The 16590-nt window shown below is 43.2% G+C and overlaps 1 protein-coding gene across 4 annotated transcripts in view; it reads left to right on the top strand.

The window, feature by feature from the left end:
- The window catches only part of GNB5 (G protein subunit beta 5), a 63894-nt gene that overhangs the window by 24698 nt on the left and 22606 nt on the right, over positions 1-16590 (top strand). For all 4 annotated transcript variants that reach the window (XM_040492711.1, XM_040492708.1, XM_040492710.1 and 1 more), the window contains 3 exons: positions 2404-2445; positions 4687-4763; positions 10688-10820. In XM_040492711.1, the coding sequence (XP_040348645.1) occupies positions 2404-2445; positions 4687-4763; positions 10688-10820 (252 nt within the window). The remainder of the gene's footprint in view (positions 1-2403; positions 2446-4686; positions 4764-10687; positions 10821-16590) is intronic.

Raw genomic sequence — 16590 nt, 5'->3', positions numbered from 1 at the left:
TCCTTAGGGAGGAGGTACACTGCTGACGTGCTCCATCCATCCACCTCTGCTGCAGAGAAACTAGAAGCCGGGTGGGTGTGGGAGGAAGCTGGAAACAGCAGGAATGTTCTGGAGCAGACAGAGTGACTCAGAGCAGCCCTGTTCCCTTGAAGGCAGGAGATTAATCAGCCTGACTGCGTGGGTTCGGGTTTAGGGTGGAGGCTGTCTCTCTAGGTATGTGGGCCCCTGGTGTATAAATCCGTGCTTGTGGAGCAGCCCACATTTGGTTTTATGACTGATTTTAGCCTCTTGGGTTCCTTTTTCTCTCCAGAGCACATAGTAGGTGGGTGGTGGGGACAGGCAGGCAGGCAGTGAGGTGGAGGAAGCCACCGAAGGGAACGCCAATTTGGACAATACACTGAGTCTGTCCAAACACTCCCCCCCACCCCTGCCAGCCCCATGCAGCATGTGGAGCTACAGGTGTGGAGGACCCCAAGGCCTGGAGCCCCTTATCTCTTCTCTGCTCTGTTACCTAATCTACCCCATACGTTGTGCTCAGGGATTTAGTCAGAGAAGTCAGACTAGAAGAACCAATGTGCTTAGGAGTTTTGAAAGGTCCCAAAATGCCTACTTTGACCTTGTTTCTGGGCACTTTGGCCACACGCAGCAGGAATATGGAAATCTTCCAGTAGATCATACAAAGCATCAAAAAGGCTAGGTAGCAACATATATATCTTGATAACCACTTTGTAAAAAAAAAAAAAAAAAAAAGAAAAAAAAAAAAGTCAAGAAAGAATGCTCCAAAATAGTAATGGCTGGGACTGAATGGTGGAAGTAAAACAATTTCTTTGTTCTCTTTTTCAGCGATTTTTAAAATGTGGTAGAAAACTTACGGGATAACTTTTTTTTATGAACGTAAAAGAAAGCAAGTACATGACATACTAGACCTGTAGGTAATATAGGAGATTAATTACGACCTTTTCTTATCAAATACAACCTGACATAGATGTTAGAGTGTGTGGATTATTTAGAACATGTATATGTTTTTAATGTTTTTCTTTATTTTTGAGAGAGACACACAGAGTGTGAGTGGGGGACAGGCAGAGAGAGAAGGAGACACAGAATCCAAAGCAGTGTCACTTTGGATAATCAGACCTTACCTGTGCCCCTAAGCAGCATCTCTTCCCCCGCCCTTGCCTCATTCGTCAGATTTGGCTCCAAATGGCTTGAATGATTATAAAAACCAAGCCTGCCGTGGATGCTGCAGACTCGCTATCCCGGAGGGTGTTTGGGGGACCCATGTGCTGAAGGAGTCAGCTCAGCCGTCCTCTTCCACTGTTGGGCAGAGCCTGGGGGCCCAGAGGACCCACACACCAGATGCTGGGCCGGTGACTGCATTGTAGGGACCAGGGTTTATGTGGTCTATCCCCAGTGGGTTTGTATGACAAATAGATGACCTAGTGGTGACTCCCCACAGCCCCAGTGTGGGCTGCAGCAGTGGTGACAATGAACTTGGCCCCAGCCCAGAACACACCCTGACAGGGAGTGCTCTCTTTGCAGAACAGCTGCCCACAGGGGATCCCCACCATGATGGACTTGTTCTCAGCATAGGTGCAACATGTTAGGGTGGCAACGTTACACTGATCTCAGGCCAGCGCAGCTCCGAGAAGTGGGCCAGGAATGAGGGTGGGGCTCTGACCCGTCCCTACAGGGAGCACAGCACACAGGAGCCAGGATGGCTAGTGGAGGTGGTGAGGGAGAAAGCAAGAGTCCATTCATTGCCTGTCAGGTACCTAGAGGTCATTTCAGGTTTGTCTTACGCCTGTATCGCTTTCTGACAGGGTATGGTGCGTGATGGCCGTGTACCAACAGTTTGTGCTTGGTTTCTAAATAGTATAACAGAAGTCTCCAAGCAATGCTTTTGTCTTTGTATCTGTACAAGGAGTAGAACGTTGAGAACTGAGCCTTTAATCAGGCTGGACAGTTGAGCCCCATATTCGCTCCCCTTTTGTTCAAGGATAGATCTTGATTACCCAGATATTCACTCTGGCTTTCTCCTGCACACTGTCCCGCCAGACACAGCTTTTTTTTTTTTTTTCTTTTTTTTTCTTTTTTTTTTTTTTAATTTTTTTTTCAACGTTTATTTATTTTTTGGGACAGAGAGAGACAGAGCATGAACGGGGGAGGGGCAGAGAGAGAGGGAGACACAGAATCGGAAACAGGCTCCAGGCTCCGAGCCATCAGTCCAGAGCCTGACACGGGGCTCGAACTCACAGACCGCGAGATCGTGACCTGGCTGAAGTCGGACGCTTAACCGACTGCGCCACCCAGGCACCCCAGACACAGCTTTTTTGAACAATTCTCAGTACTTCCCTGTAAGGACTGGCTGACAACTCCTGAGCTATTTACTCTTTTTCCTTCCAGGATGGGAAGGTGATCGTGTGGGATTCCTTCACTACTAACAAGGTAAGGTGTTGTCGCTGGCATGTTGAGCAGCACCTCAGAACCACAGCCCTGGGTCCTCATCCCCTCCAGACACCCCCAGTCACAGTCATCCTTCTTCTCGGGTGCCTTTCTGGGGATGGAAACCCCACAAAAGCCCATCTGTGTTCGGACAGCTCAGCAACCCACAGCAAAATCCATTCCTCTGGAGAGCTAACACCCCTCATTGAGGCTGGAGCATGGAGAGCCACCAGACGGGGTGCTAGCACTAAAACGGGAAAGGGCCTGGCTTGGAAAACTTATCACATTCACACAGACATGTATTGTTTTTCTTCTGAGGGATGGTAGGAGGTTCCCAAATCCCCAGGTTTCTCTCCTCTCTGTGTCTTTGACCAGACTGTACCACTATGGACATGAGCAGGCAGTGGGCAGGGAAGCTGTGGCTGCAGGGGGTTGAACTGACTATCCTCTGTCTGGCCTGGGCATGCTCGGCTCTGAATTTAGACTCTTAAGAGAAAGGCCAAAATCAATGTGTCGGTGTGCTTACAAGCCTGCATCATGTTGCCATTTACGGTAATGACTATTGATTCTGTTATTTATTTATAAAGAAAGTCTTCTTTTTCACTATATAAAACACAGAGATCTAGATCTGCCTAAAACTGAACAGCATCCGAATTCTGCACTATTGAATGTGTTTAGTAGCTGTTGTGGTAGGCAGTTGCTGTACAACCTGATCAAAGGGGGGGCCCAGAACCATCTTTTGGAGCAGAGTCCCTAATGGTCAGGCCCCTGGGAAATAGTAAAAATGGCAACTTAAGAGTTTGCAAAGGGCTTTCCTGTCCAGCACCTCCCTCCACGGAAGCTTCTATTTCTCCCAGCATGCCTTAGCATCTTCAGGAGTGTGTGGGTTTTTGTTATTTCTGTTTAAGCCTTAGAATGTCATTGAGCACACACTGCCTGGTTTCTAAGGGGCATGGTGTTGCCTCTGTGGCCCCCCCATCAGAGACCATAGTTATTACTTGTAAAGAAGGGGGCCTGGGGTGCCTTGTGCCTAAAGCGACCATTTGCACAGATTATTCTTGGCGTTTAAAAGGCTGTAGATTCTGGGGCACCTGGCTGGCTCAGTTGGTTAAGCATATGACTTCAGTTCAGGTCACAATCTCACAGTTCATGGGTTCAAGCCCTGCGTCGGGCTCTGTGCTGACGGCTGGAGCCTGGAGCCTGCTTTGGATTCTGCATCTCCCTCTCTCTCTACCCTTCTCCTGCTTTGCTCTGTCTCTCTCTCTCTCTCTCTCTCTCTCTCTCTCTCTCTCTCTCTTTCTCAAAAATAAACATTAAAAAAATTTTTTTAAGGCCATAGATTTCAAGTGACAGAATTTTCATGGGCAGTGTCAGGGCCCATGTTTCCCCCACAAAATCACACAGAATCAAACAGGAAAGAAGACCAGCACTCACATGTACTTTAGGAATCATCTAGTCCCATCCTCTCCCTTCACAGATGGGGAGAGACTGAGGGAGGACAAATGGCAGGGCTACATGAGGCCGCACGTCTTGCTGGTATTGGAACCAGGACCAGGGCCTGTCATGGAAACAAGACCACAAATTTAGAAAGTTTTGAATCGTGGCTTTCTTGTTTGCCTGTCTACATGCAGGAGAATGCAGGAGCCAGGAGCAGGAACTGCTACGTCTTGTTCTCATAGCTTCCATGTTACGGGTTCTGTGTTATCTGTGAGCACAACTCAGCATCACCCTGTGCACACCTGCCCCCACTCACACCTTCCCAGGAATGGTTTCAGGCCCCACAGGGCCCAGCGGCTGTCGTACACTCACAAGGAGACACATATGACATACATGTTGAATCATTTAAGAATAGATTTTGAAAATAGGGGGAATTTGAGTAAATAGGTTGAAGAATATAACTGCAGTGAAATTCAGACTGACCTTTCAAGGAAAATGAGCTCCAATATTCACTCACAAGAATGAGGGGAGTACACCATTAAGAAGTAAGTAAAACATTAAGAATATTGTTTTGCTGGTTGAGATTTTTAGCTTTCCGAATATACGACATACTGTTCAGCTGATTATGGGGGAGCGGAGTCTCTTCGTCAGTCTCCAGCTGATCGTCACCTCACATCACTGCTCTTTGAAGCTGTAATGGAATTGAGCAGGAACCTGAATCGTTTCATTTTGTGAAAACTAAAGGTTGATACATGTGTGTAGAAACACTGCTCGTTCCTTCTATGAACCTGGCGTACTGTGTTTCAGGAGCACGCGGTCACTATGCCCTGCACGTGGGTGATGGCTTGTGCGTATGCCCCATCAGGATGCGCCATTGCATGCGGGTGAGTAGGGGCCACAGCAGCTTTTCAGATGTCCTGTTAGCCATAAAACACCGTTCGATGGGCAAAAACAAACACACAAAAACTTGTTTTTGTTATTTACTGGTTAAGTAATGTGTTAACTTCCTCCCTGAACTTTATCAAAAAAGAAACTATAAAAATCTCTTTCATAATTATTTTCACTACAGACTGACAGTCATTTAAGTTTCAAACCAGCCCGCCTCTACTCTCAAATGCTGTTGGTAGGGACTGGAAATTGGTGTAGACATTTTGGAAAACTTGTTGGTAATATGAAAGAAGCCTTGAAAAATTTATAACCTTTGGGGCACCTGGGTGGCTCAGTTGGTTGACCGTCCGACTTCAGCTTAGGTCATGATCTCACAGTTCGCGAGTTGGAGCCCCGCATTGGGCTCTGTGCTGACAGCTCAGAGCCTGGAGCCTGCTTTGGACTCTATGTCTCCCTCTTTCTCTGCCCCTCCCCTGCTTGCACTCTGTCTCTCTCTCAAAAATAAATAAACATTATAAAAAAATTTTAAAAACCAAAAAACAAAAATTTGTAACCTTTGATCCTAGTGATGCCACATCTAAGAACTTTGTTCGAAAGGAATGATCCATAATATAGAAAAGCCACATGAGTGATAATATTTATTGTAGTGTTATTTAAAATAAAGCAAAAATAGGGTCAAGTAGGGAAGAACAGTATGTCCATCAAAGGAAATTGTTAAGTGAATTGCGGTACATGAATTGAAGGAAATATTTTATACAACCATCAAAAAGAAAACTTCTTAATTATAGTAAGTGAAAAGAGCATCCAGGAAGCCTGGGTGGCTTAGTTGGTTGAGCGTTCAACTTCAGCTCAGGTCATGATCTCATGGCTCATGAGTTTGAGCCCTACATTGGGCTCACTGCTGTCAGCACAGAGCCTGCTTCAGATCCTCTGTCCCCCTCTCTCTCTGCCTCTTCCCCACTGGTTTTCTCTCAAAATAAATAAATAAACTTAAAAAAAAAAAAAAAAAGAGCATCCAGGTGGCTAGGAAGACTGTTTTATTCCCTATTCTCCTGGAGCTCAGTTTAACAGAGTTGGCACTGAGGACTGCAACCAACCCAATTTCCTTTCCCTGTCTTAAACAGTTCTGGAACCATTCAAAGTATTTCTACAGTAGGAGCCCAGCCATGTTAGGAAAGAGGCAATCACATGTCTGTGATGAACTATACCAGAAAATCCAGTAGCAGTTCTTTGTGGATGATAGGACTATGGGTTTTTTAAAATAGTTTTCTCTATTTTCAAGTTTTAAAAATAAGTGTATGTTATTTTTATAATCAGGAGAAAATAGTTTTATTTCAAAAGTGAAAATCCTTGGCCTTGAAACAAAAAGTTTGGAGCGTTCTCCAGCCAGGGTCACACCAGTGCTCATCCCCAATGTCCCTCCCTTTGGGTGGCTGTTGGGGGGCATCTTTCCATTAACTCTCCATTTGCCAAGACCCTGTGTGCCTTTGGAACCCATGGTCACACACACGTATTTCATATTTTCTAATTATTTAAATAATTCAAAAGTAAGTTGTATTTCCATCTTATAACTGAATGGTAATATTTATATAAAATTCATTTCCATTTACTTCTTGAAATGGTTTGAGGTAAGCACAATAAAAGACACATACATATGTGATTTATATGTATGTGTGTGTGTGTGTGTGTAGGTGTTTATATATGTCATATATATAAAACATTTATATGCTATATGTATAAAACTTTACATATGTGTATGCATACACACACACACACACACACACACACACACACACACACACTATCAGGTAAGTACAAAGGAGTTCAGCCAGCTGGACAGTTAGAAGGCACAGTCCCCATAAGACTTCTGTCCCTTCAGATACCAGCCACAAATTTGAGAGTCCCCACAACCATTCTCAGGTTTGAAAATTTTCTAGAACAATCACAGAACTCTGGGAAGTGCTATGCTTAGGCTCACAGTGAAAGGATACAAATTAGAGCCAAAGAAAGAGGTGCATAGGGCAGAGTCCAGGAGGGGTCCAAACCTGGAACTTCCAGGTGTCCCCTCCCTGTGGAGTCACAGATGGCATCACCTCCTCCTGGCCACCATGTGTGATGATACGCAGAGTATTATCAACCAGGGAAACTCCTCTGAGCCTCTGGTGTCCAGAATTTTTACTGGGGCTCCCCATGTGGCTGACCCTCAGTCTCCAGTGTGTCCTCGAGGTTTAGACTAATACCTTCAGTTTCTAGTTCCTCCAGAGGAGGTCAGAACTGACAGAGATTGGAAGTCACAGTGCATCTCCTAAAGCCCCCACCAGAAATCACACTGTTCAGACTATTGGCCAGAACTGCTCCCATCAGACAGGCCATTCCTGGGACTCAGAGATGACCTCCCAGTAGCTGAAGGCAAAAGCCAACCTCTCATTAGGTAAGATCAGTTCTTTCTCATTAGGAATAATAAATATTCTGCATTTTAAAAAACCCTGGAGTAATATGTTTCTAACTCAGCATTGATGTTAGCAGATACATAGAGTTAGGTGAGTTACATGATTTCTCAGTATTTGACACTGAGCTACTAGCTGGTTCTACATTACAAAAAGAATATGTTGGGTAGATCCTTCTGCGATATGCAATGGATATAATAACATAGTGAACAAGGTCTTTCACAGTAGTTTAGAAAATGATTCTCTCTGATATGTCTTATTTGAACCCTCACTAAATGGAACCCAGTGGGAACATGTCCATGAGGATGAGGGCCAGGCAGGGAAGAGAACAATTTTACAAGGCCCAGGTGGACACATTTGTGGTGACAGCCTGGCAGAGAGAAAAAGCTCAGAGAGGAGGGATGGCTGGTGCCTTAATCTCAGTCACATCTGTTTCCCAGCCCTGGCATATGGTAGCTGGTCAGCACCTGCACTGGCTGCCTCGCACCTTGTTATGAAACAGAAGTGGAGGTAGTTCAAGGTGTAACTTTTGGTGAAATATTAACAAATATGTAAAATATGGGGTCCACTGGATGAGGAGAGAGCATTAAAAATGAAACTGAGAGACTGAATCCCCATCGTAGACAAAAGCACCATCTCCCTTGCTCAGACCTTCCTTAGAACTGCCAAGAGCCACCGCAATTAACTTGCCTTTCTAGTGATGATCTAATGAGATGTTTCTCGACTGTGGCTTTGTGACACCCCTGTAACTCCGTGATCACACAGACCCACATCTCTGCCACATTCTCAATTTTTTTTTAGGGAATAATGGGGATATTTTTATCTCCATCTGCTTGACTTGTGGGTCTATTTCTTAGTTGCTTCCAAACTTAAAAGCTAAACTCTTAACAGTATTGACACAATCCTCTTCTCAAAAAAAAATGTGTTAATTGATTTTATTTATATGTAAGTTTTTTTTTTTATTTGAAAGCCAGATCCCCAAGAAGACTTCACTCAGGAATTGAACACTTGATATGAACAACTGTTCACAAGGCACTGGACTGAGTGTCCTGAGGAATTTAAAGATGAATAGGATAGGGGCACCTGGGTGGCTCAGTCAGTTAAACGTCCCACTCTTGATTTCAGCTGAGGTCATGATCTCGCGGTTCTTGGGATCGAGCCAGACCTCGGGTTCTGTGCTGACAATGCAGAGCCTGCTTGGGATTCTCCCTCTCTCTACCCACATGTGCGCTCTCTCTCTCGCTCTCTCTCTCTCTCTCTCTCTCTCTCAAAATAAATAAATAAACAAACATAGTGCCTGCCTCCAACCAAGTAGAATATAAAGATAACAATTATGACCACTTACTGAGCCTCTATTATATGTCTAGAGCCATTCTGAACTCTTTATGCTTCTTCACAACAGCCCCTTGTAAAAGGTGGGTGGCATCCACTCCATTTTATAGTTGAGGAAACTAAGGCTCAGAGAACCTTAACAAACATAAGCAAGATTACAAAATGAGTTAGATACTAAACCAGAGATTCAACACCAGATGCATCACACTGCAAGCTTCTCTGCTTCTCATAGTGCAAATAACTCTAAATAATAAGTATCCCAACAGAGCTACAGAAACTACTCTGAAGCCTCAGCATGGGAGAAAGCCTTCCACCCTGAGGTCTGGGGAAGCCCATGGTCCACAGCATGTTGGTTCAATGGCACAGCCTAACTGCAAATCATTCTTACCCACAAGCTTATGAATTACTGGTAATAGACTTCCCAAGTCCACACCTGCCGCTTTGAGCAGCTGGAAAGGCTAAGGGACACCCTAGCATCCCCAGGGCCTTAGAAGAGAGCTACTAAACATCGTTCCCCACTAAAAGGAAGCAGGGCTCCTTGGATTAAGGCTGATTTAGGTCTGGGACAGGAAAGGAAGGCCTCTTTAGAGCCTCGGGGATTTTCTTGTTCCAGAAAGCAAGAAAATATTCAAGGACCAATGGAGTCCTATCAAAAGGAAACAGGAGCTGCTTGAAGGGGCCCCCACTGTCCAAATTTGGGACAATTTGAGCATCACATGGAATAGTGATAGTAATGGATTATAACAGAGTTGAAGAGAAAAAGGAATCCATTTCTTAGGAATGATCAAATCAGAAGGTCACCCTTTTGTACCCCTAAAGTAATATTTGATTCAAACAAGCATAGTCTTGCTGAAGCCATTGCATGAAAGGTTGTTGGAAAGCAGGATCTTCACATGGTCTTGAAGTGTCAAACCCAAACTATTACTAATTATAAACAAGTCACATTTACCATGGAAAGATATAATGCTTTGACCAAGTCATCAAAGTTGGCATCACCAATTTTAAGACAAGAGGCATCACAAACCTCTGAAGTGAAGCAGTAAGAAAGAAGTACACAATGTCACCTTTATACTATTATTGCCAAAAAAAGTTATACTTGAAAATAGCCATTAAGAAACAATGTGGAGCACCGGGGTGGCTCAGTCAGTTGAGCATCCACCTTCAGCTCAGGTCATGATCTCGCAGTTCGTGAGTTGGAGCCCCACATCAGGCTCACTGCTGTCAGCCTGTCGGCACAGAGCCCACTTCGGATACTCTGTCCCCCTCTCTCTGCCCTTCCCCCCGCTTAAGCTGTCTCGCTCAATAAATTATGAAAAAAGCAAAGAAACAATGTGACAAGTCCAGATTGTATGTGACGTTCTATAAAACACTTGGCCTAAGATCTCTTGTCATGAACAACAACAAAAAAGAGGTAGAGGGTCTGTTCTAAATTAAAAGATCTTAGGGGTGCCTGGGTGGTTCATTAGGTTAAACGTCCAACTTTGGCTCAGGTCATGATCTCACAGCTCGTGAGTTCGAATCCCACATTGGGCTCTGTGCTGACAGCTCAGAGCCTGAGCCTGCTTCCAATTCTATCTCCGTCTGTCTCTGCCTCTCTCCCTCTCTCTCTCTCAAAAATAAACGTTTAAAAAATTAAATTAAAGGATCTTAAAAAGATAGAAAAAACAGTGCAATATCTGAACCTTGCTTGGGCCCTGGATCTTGGGGGCAATTGGGGAAGATTGAATACAGATGGCCTCTTGCACGGTGTTAGGGAATTTGTGTTAGTTTTCTAAACGTGATAATGATTTAGTGGCCACCTAGGAGAATGTTTTATAGAAGATGTATATTTCCAAATTGAAGTATTTAGATGTAACATGTCATGTCTGCACTTCCCTTCAAATGGTTCAGAATTTGCTCCTACAAATATGGCAAAACCAAAGTTACTAAACATAAGTCAGGGGATCTGGGTGTTCATTGTCATATTTTTCTTTCAATTTTACTGTACATCTGAAAATCTTCCAAGTGAAAGTTGGGGGAAAGTTTACAATATATGATGCTGCCAAAGGGAAACATTTTGAAAAAGCGCATGTGCATGAGAATGTATACATGTATTCTATTGCCCTATATTAGCATTTGACACTTCTTTCTTTCCATGCTAGTGGTTTGGATAATAAGTGTTCTGTGTATCCACTGACATTTGACAAAAATGAAAACATGGCTGCCAAAAAGAAGTCAGTCGCTATGCATACCAACTACCTGTCTGCCTGCAGCTTCACCAACTCAGACATGCAAGTAAGTAAACGGCCATGTGGTGGGGCAGCCTACTGGAGAGCAGGGGAAGTGGCAGAGGACTAAGAAGGAGTGGCAAGGAGAGGAAGCTTTCCAGTGTCCTCTATCATTATTACTGTTATTGTTACTGTTATTATTATTATCATCTTGTTCAATTATAATTAACATACAGTGTTATATTTCAGATGTACATATAGTGATTCATCAGTTCTATGCATTTCCCATTGCTCATTATGATAAATGTGCTCTTAATCTTATTTCACCCCATCCCTCACCACCTCCCTCCCCTCTGGCAACCGCCAGTTTGTTCTCTGCATTAAGAGGCTGTTTTTTGAAGGACGCCTGGGTGGCTCAGTCAGTTGAGCATCCAACTCTTCATTTTGGCTCAGGTTGTGATCCCAGGGTTGTGGGATTGAGCCCCGCATAGGTCTCGGCACCGAGTGTGGAGACTGTTTGGGATTCTGTCTTTCTCTACCCCTCTGCCCCCTCCCTCACTCATGCACACTCTCTCAAAATACATAAATAAACTTAAAAATAAAGAAAACCATTTCATTTACAATTACATCGAAAAGAATAAAATACCTAGGAATAACTTAACCAAGGAGGTGAAAGCTCTATACTCTGAAAACTATAAAACATTGATGAAAAAACTGAAGATGACACAAACAAATGGAAACATAGTCCATTCTCTAGACCCAATATTGTTAAAATATCCATTCTACCAAAAGCAATCTACAGATTTAATACAATCTCTATTAAAATACCAACAACATTTTTGAGAGAACTAGAACAATCCTAAAACTTATATGGAACCACAAAAGACCCCAAATAGCCAAAGAAATCTTGAGAAAGAAGAACAAAACTGGAGGTATCATAATCCTAGATTTCAAGATATACTACAAACTGTAGTAATCAAAACAGTATGGTCCTGGCACAAAAATAGATGCATAGGTCGATGGAACAGAATAGAGTCCAAAAATCCATCCACACTTTTATGGTCAATCTACAGCAAAGCAGGTAAGAATATACAATGGGGGAAAAGACAGTCTCTTTAACAAATGGTGCTAGGGAGATTTGGCGGTTGGGAAGATGGCGGCGTAGGAGGACGCTGGGCTCACCGCATCCTGCTGATCACTTAGATTCCACCTACACCTGCCTAAATAACCCAGAAAACCGCCAGAAGACTAGCAGAACCGAGTCTCCAGAGCCAAGCGCAGACGAGAGGCCCACGGAAGAGGGTAGGAAGGGCGGTGAGGCAGTGCGTGCTACATGGACTGGCCGGAGGGAGCCGGGGCGGAGGGGCGGCCCGCCGGCCAAGCAGAGCCCCCGAGTCTGGTTTGCAAAAGCGGAGGGGCCGGGCGGAGTGTGTTCTGACAGCAAGCAGGACTTGACATCTGGAAGGTTATAAGCTAACAGCTCTGCTCGGAGAACGGGAGGGCTGGAGGACAACGGGAGGGAGAGTTGTTGAGCCCCGGACGACAGAGCTCACCTTGGCAACGAACAAAGGCGCTCGACATGGTATCTCCCTCGCCCACCCCCCATCCAAAATCCCAAAAGGAACCAGTTCCCGACACAGAACTTGCTTGCATCGCACGAACACCCAACGCTGTGCTTTTGCGAATCCATCCCTCCGGCGACTCCCTCCTGGTGCCACAGGGCCCCTCCCGAAGCAGACCTCTGAAGGATAAGCAAGCTGAGCCTGCCCCTCCCGCCCCTGTGCACCTTGCAGATCCACCCCAGCTAATAGGCCAGATCCCCAGCACCACAAGCCTGGCAGTGTGCAAGTAGCCCAGATGGGCCATGCCACCCCACAGTGAATCCCGCCCCTAGGAGAGGGGAAGAGAAGGGCCACCAACTGTGGCCCCAGCGGTGGGCTGGGGGCAGACATCAGGTCTGACTGTGGCCCTGCCCACCAACGCAAGTTATTCAAGACAGCACAGGGGAAGTGCCCTGCAGTTCTGCACCATTCTAGGGACTATCCAAAATGATGAAACAGAAGAATTTCTCTCAAAAGAATCTCCAGGAAATAACAACAGCTAACGAACTGATCAAAAACGATTTAAACAATATAACAGAAAGTGAATTTAGAATAATAGTCATAAAATTAATCGCTGGGCTTGAAAACAGTATAGAGGACAGCAGAGAATCTATTGCTACAGAGATTAAGGGACTAAGAAACAGTCAGGAGGAGCTAAAAAATGCTATAAACGAGCTGCAAAATAAAATGGAAATGACCATGGCTCAGATTGAAGAGGCAGAGGAGAGAAAAGGTGAACTAGAAGATAAAATTATGGAAAAAGAGGAAGCTGAGAAAAAGATAAAAAAAATCCAGAGGTATAAGGGGAAAATTAGAGAACTAAGTGATGCACTAAAGAGAAATAATCTATGCATAATTGGTATTCCAGAGGAGGAAGAGAGAGAGAAAGGTGCTGAAGGTGTACTTGAAGAAATAATAGCTGAGAACTTCCCTGATCTGGGGAAGGAAAAAGGCATTGAAATCCAAGAGGCACAGAGAACTCCCTTCAGACATAACTTGAATCGATCTTCTGCCCGACATATCATAGTGAAACTGGCAAAATACAAGGATAAAGAGAAAATTTTGAAAGCAGCTAGAGATAAACGTGCTCTAACATATAAAGGGAGACCTATAAGACTTGTGACCGATCTCTCTACTGAAACTTGGCAGGCCAGAAAGGAATGGCAGGAAATCTTCCATGTGATGAACAGAAAAAATATGCAGCCAAGAATCCTTTATCCAGCAAATCTGTCATTTAGAATAGAAGGAGAGATAAAGATCTTCCCAAACAAACAAAAACTGAAGGAATTCGTCACCACTAAACCAGCCCTACAAGAGATCCTAAGGGGGATCCTGTGAGACAAAGTACCAGCGATATTGCTACAAGCATGAAACCTACAGACATCACAATGACTCTAAACCCATATCTTTCTATAATAACACTGAATGTAAATGGACTAAATGCACCAACCAAAAGACATAGGGTATCAGAATGGATGAAAAAACAAGACCTATCTATTTGCTGTCTACAAGAGACTCATTTTAGACCTTAGGACACCTTCAGATTGAGAGTGAGGGGATGGAGAACTATGTATCATGCTACTGGAAGTCAAAAGAAAGCTGGTGTAGCCATACTTATATCAGACAAACTAGACTTTAAAGGCTGTAACAAGAGATGAAGAAGGGCATTATAGAATAATTACAGGGTCTATCCATCAGGAAGAGCTAACAATTATAAATGTCTATGCGCCGAATACGGGAGCCCCCAAATATATAAAACAATTACTCACAAACATAAGCAACCTTATTGATAAGAATGTGGTAATTGCAGGGGACTTTAACACTCCACTTACAGAAATGGATAGATCATCTAGACACACGGTCAATAAAGAAACAAGGGCCCCAAATGGTACATTGGATCAGATGGACTTCACAGATATATTTAGAACTCTGCATCCCAAGCAACAGAATATACTTTGTTCTCGAGTGCACATGGAACATTCTCCAAGATAGATCACATACTGGGTCACAAAACAGCCCTTCATAAGTTTATAAGAATTGAAATCATACCATGCATACTTTCAGACCACAATGCTATGAAGCTTAAAAATCAACCACAGGAAAAAGTCTGGAAAACCTCCAAAAGCATGGAGGTTAAAGAACACCCTACTAAAGAATAAGTGGGTCAACCAGGCAATTAGAGAAGAAATTAAAAAATATATAGAAACAAACGAAAATGAAAATACAACAATCCAAATGCTTTGGGATGCAGCAAAGGCAGTCCTGAGAGGAAAATACATTGCAATCCAGGCCTATCTCAAGAAACAAGAAAAACCCCAAATACAAAATCTAACAGCACACCTAAAGGAAATAGAAACAGAACAGCAAAGACAGCCTAAACCCAGCAAAAGAAGAGAAATAATAAAGATCAGAGCAGAAATAAACAATATAGAATCTAAAAAAACTGTAGAGCAGATCAACGAAAACAAGAGGTGGTTTTTTGAAAAAATAAACAAAATTGATAAACCTCTAGCCAGGCTTCTCAAAAAGAAAAGGGAGATGATCCAAATAGATAAAATCATGAATGAAAATGGAATTATTACAACCAATCCCTCAGAGATACAAACAACTATCAGGGAATACTATGAAAAATTCTATGCCAACAGTCTGGACAACCTGGAAGAAATGGACAAATTCCTAAACACCCACACACTTCCAAAACTCAATCAGGAGGAAATAGAAAGCTTGAACAGACCCATAACCAGCGAAGAAATTGAATCATCAAAAATCTCCCAACAAATAAGAGTCCAGGACCAGATGGCTTCCCAGGGGAGTTCTACCAGACGTTGAAAGCAGAGATAATATCTATCCTTCTCAAGCTGTTCCAAAAAATAGAAAGGGAAGGAAAACTTCCAGACTCATTGAATGAAGCCAGTATTCCTTTGATTCCTAAACCAGACAGAGACCCAGTAAAAAAAAGAGAACTACAGGCCAATATCCCTGATGAATATGGATGCAAAAATTCTCAATAAGATACTAGCAAATCGAACTCAACAGCATATAAAAAGAATTATTCACCATGATCAAGTGGGATTCATTCCTGGGCTGCAGGGCTGGTTCAACATTCGCAAATCAATCAACGTGATACATCACATTAATAAAAGAAAAGATAAGAACCATATGATCCTGTCAATCGATGCAGAAAAGACATTTCACAAAATTCAGCAATCTTTCTTAATAAAAACCCTCGAGAAAGTCAGGATAGAAGGATCATACTTAAACATCATAAAAGCCATTTATGAAAAGCCCACAGCTAACATCATCCTCAATGGGGAAAAACTGAGAGCTTTTTCCCTGAGATCAGGAACACGACAGGGATGTCCACTCTCACCGCTGTTGTCTAACATAGTGCTGGAAGTTCTAGCATCAGCAATCAGACAACAAAAGGAAATCAAAGGCATCAAAATTGGCAAAGATGAAGTTAAGCTTTCACTTTTCGCAGATGACATGACATTATACATGGAAAATCCGATAGACTCCACCAAAAGTCTGCTAGAACTGATACATGAATTTAACAAAGTTGCAGGATACAAAATCAATGTACAGAAATCAGTTGCATTCTTATACACTAATAATGAAGCAACAGAAAGACAAATAAAGAAACTGATCCCATTCACAATTGCACCAAGAAGCATAAAATACCTAGGGATAAATCTAACCAAAGTTGTAAAAGATCTGTATTCTGAAAACTATAGAAAGCTTATGAAGGAAATTGAAGAAGATATAAAGAAATGGAAAAACATTCCGTGCTCATGGATTGGAAGAATAAATATTGTCAAAATGTCAATACTACCCAAAGCTATCTACACATTCAATGCAATCCCAATCAAAATTGCACCAGCATTCTTCGCGAAACTAGAACAAGCAATCCTAAAATTCATATGGAACCACAAAAGGCCCCGAATAGCCAAAGTAATTTTGAAGAAGACCAAAGCAGGAGGCATCACAATCCCAGACTTTAGCCTCTACTACAAAGCTGTCATCATCAAGACAGCATGGTATTGGCACAAAAACAGACACATAGACCAATGGAATAGAATAGAAACCTCAGATCTAGACCCACAAACGTATGGCCAACTCATCTTTGACAAAGCAGGAAAGAACATGCAGTGGAAAAAAGACAGTCTCTTTAACAAATGGTGCTGGGAGAACTGGACAGCAACATGCAGAAGGTTGAAACTAGACCACTTTCTCACA

The sequence above is a fragment of the Herpailurus yagouaroundi genome, unplaced genomic scaffold (genome assembly GCF_014898765.1).
Source record: "Herpailurus yagouaroundi ecotype Mexico unplaced genomic scaffold, PumYag 184, whole genome shotgun sequence".
NCBI lineage: Eukaryota > Metazoa > Chordata > Mammalia > Carnivora > Felidae > Herpailurus > Herpailurus yagouaroundi.
Note: the sequence above shows the minus strand (reverse complement) of the source record. Positions and strands in the feature narration are given on the sequence as shown.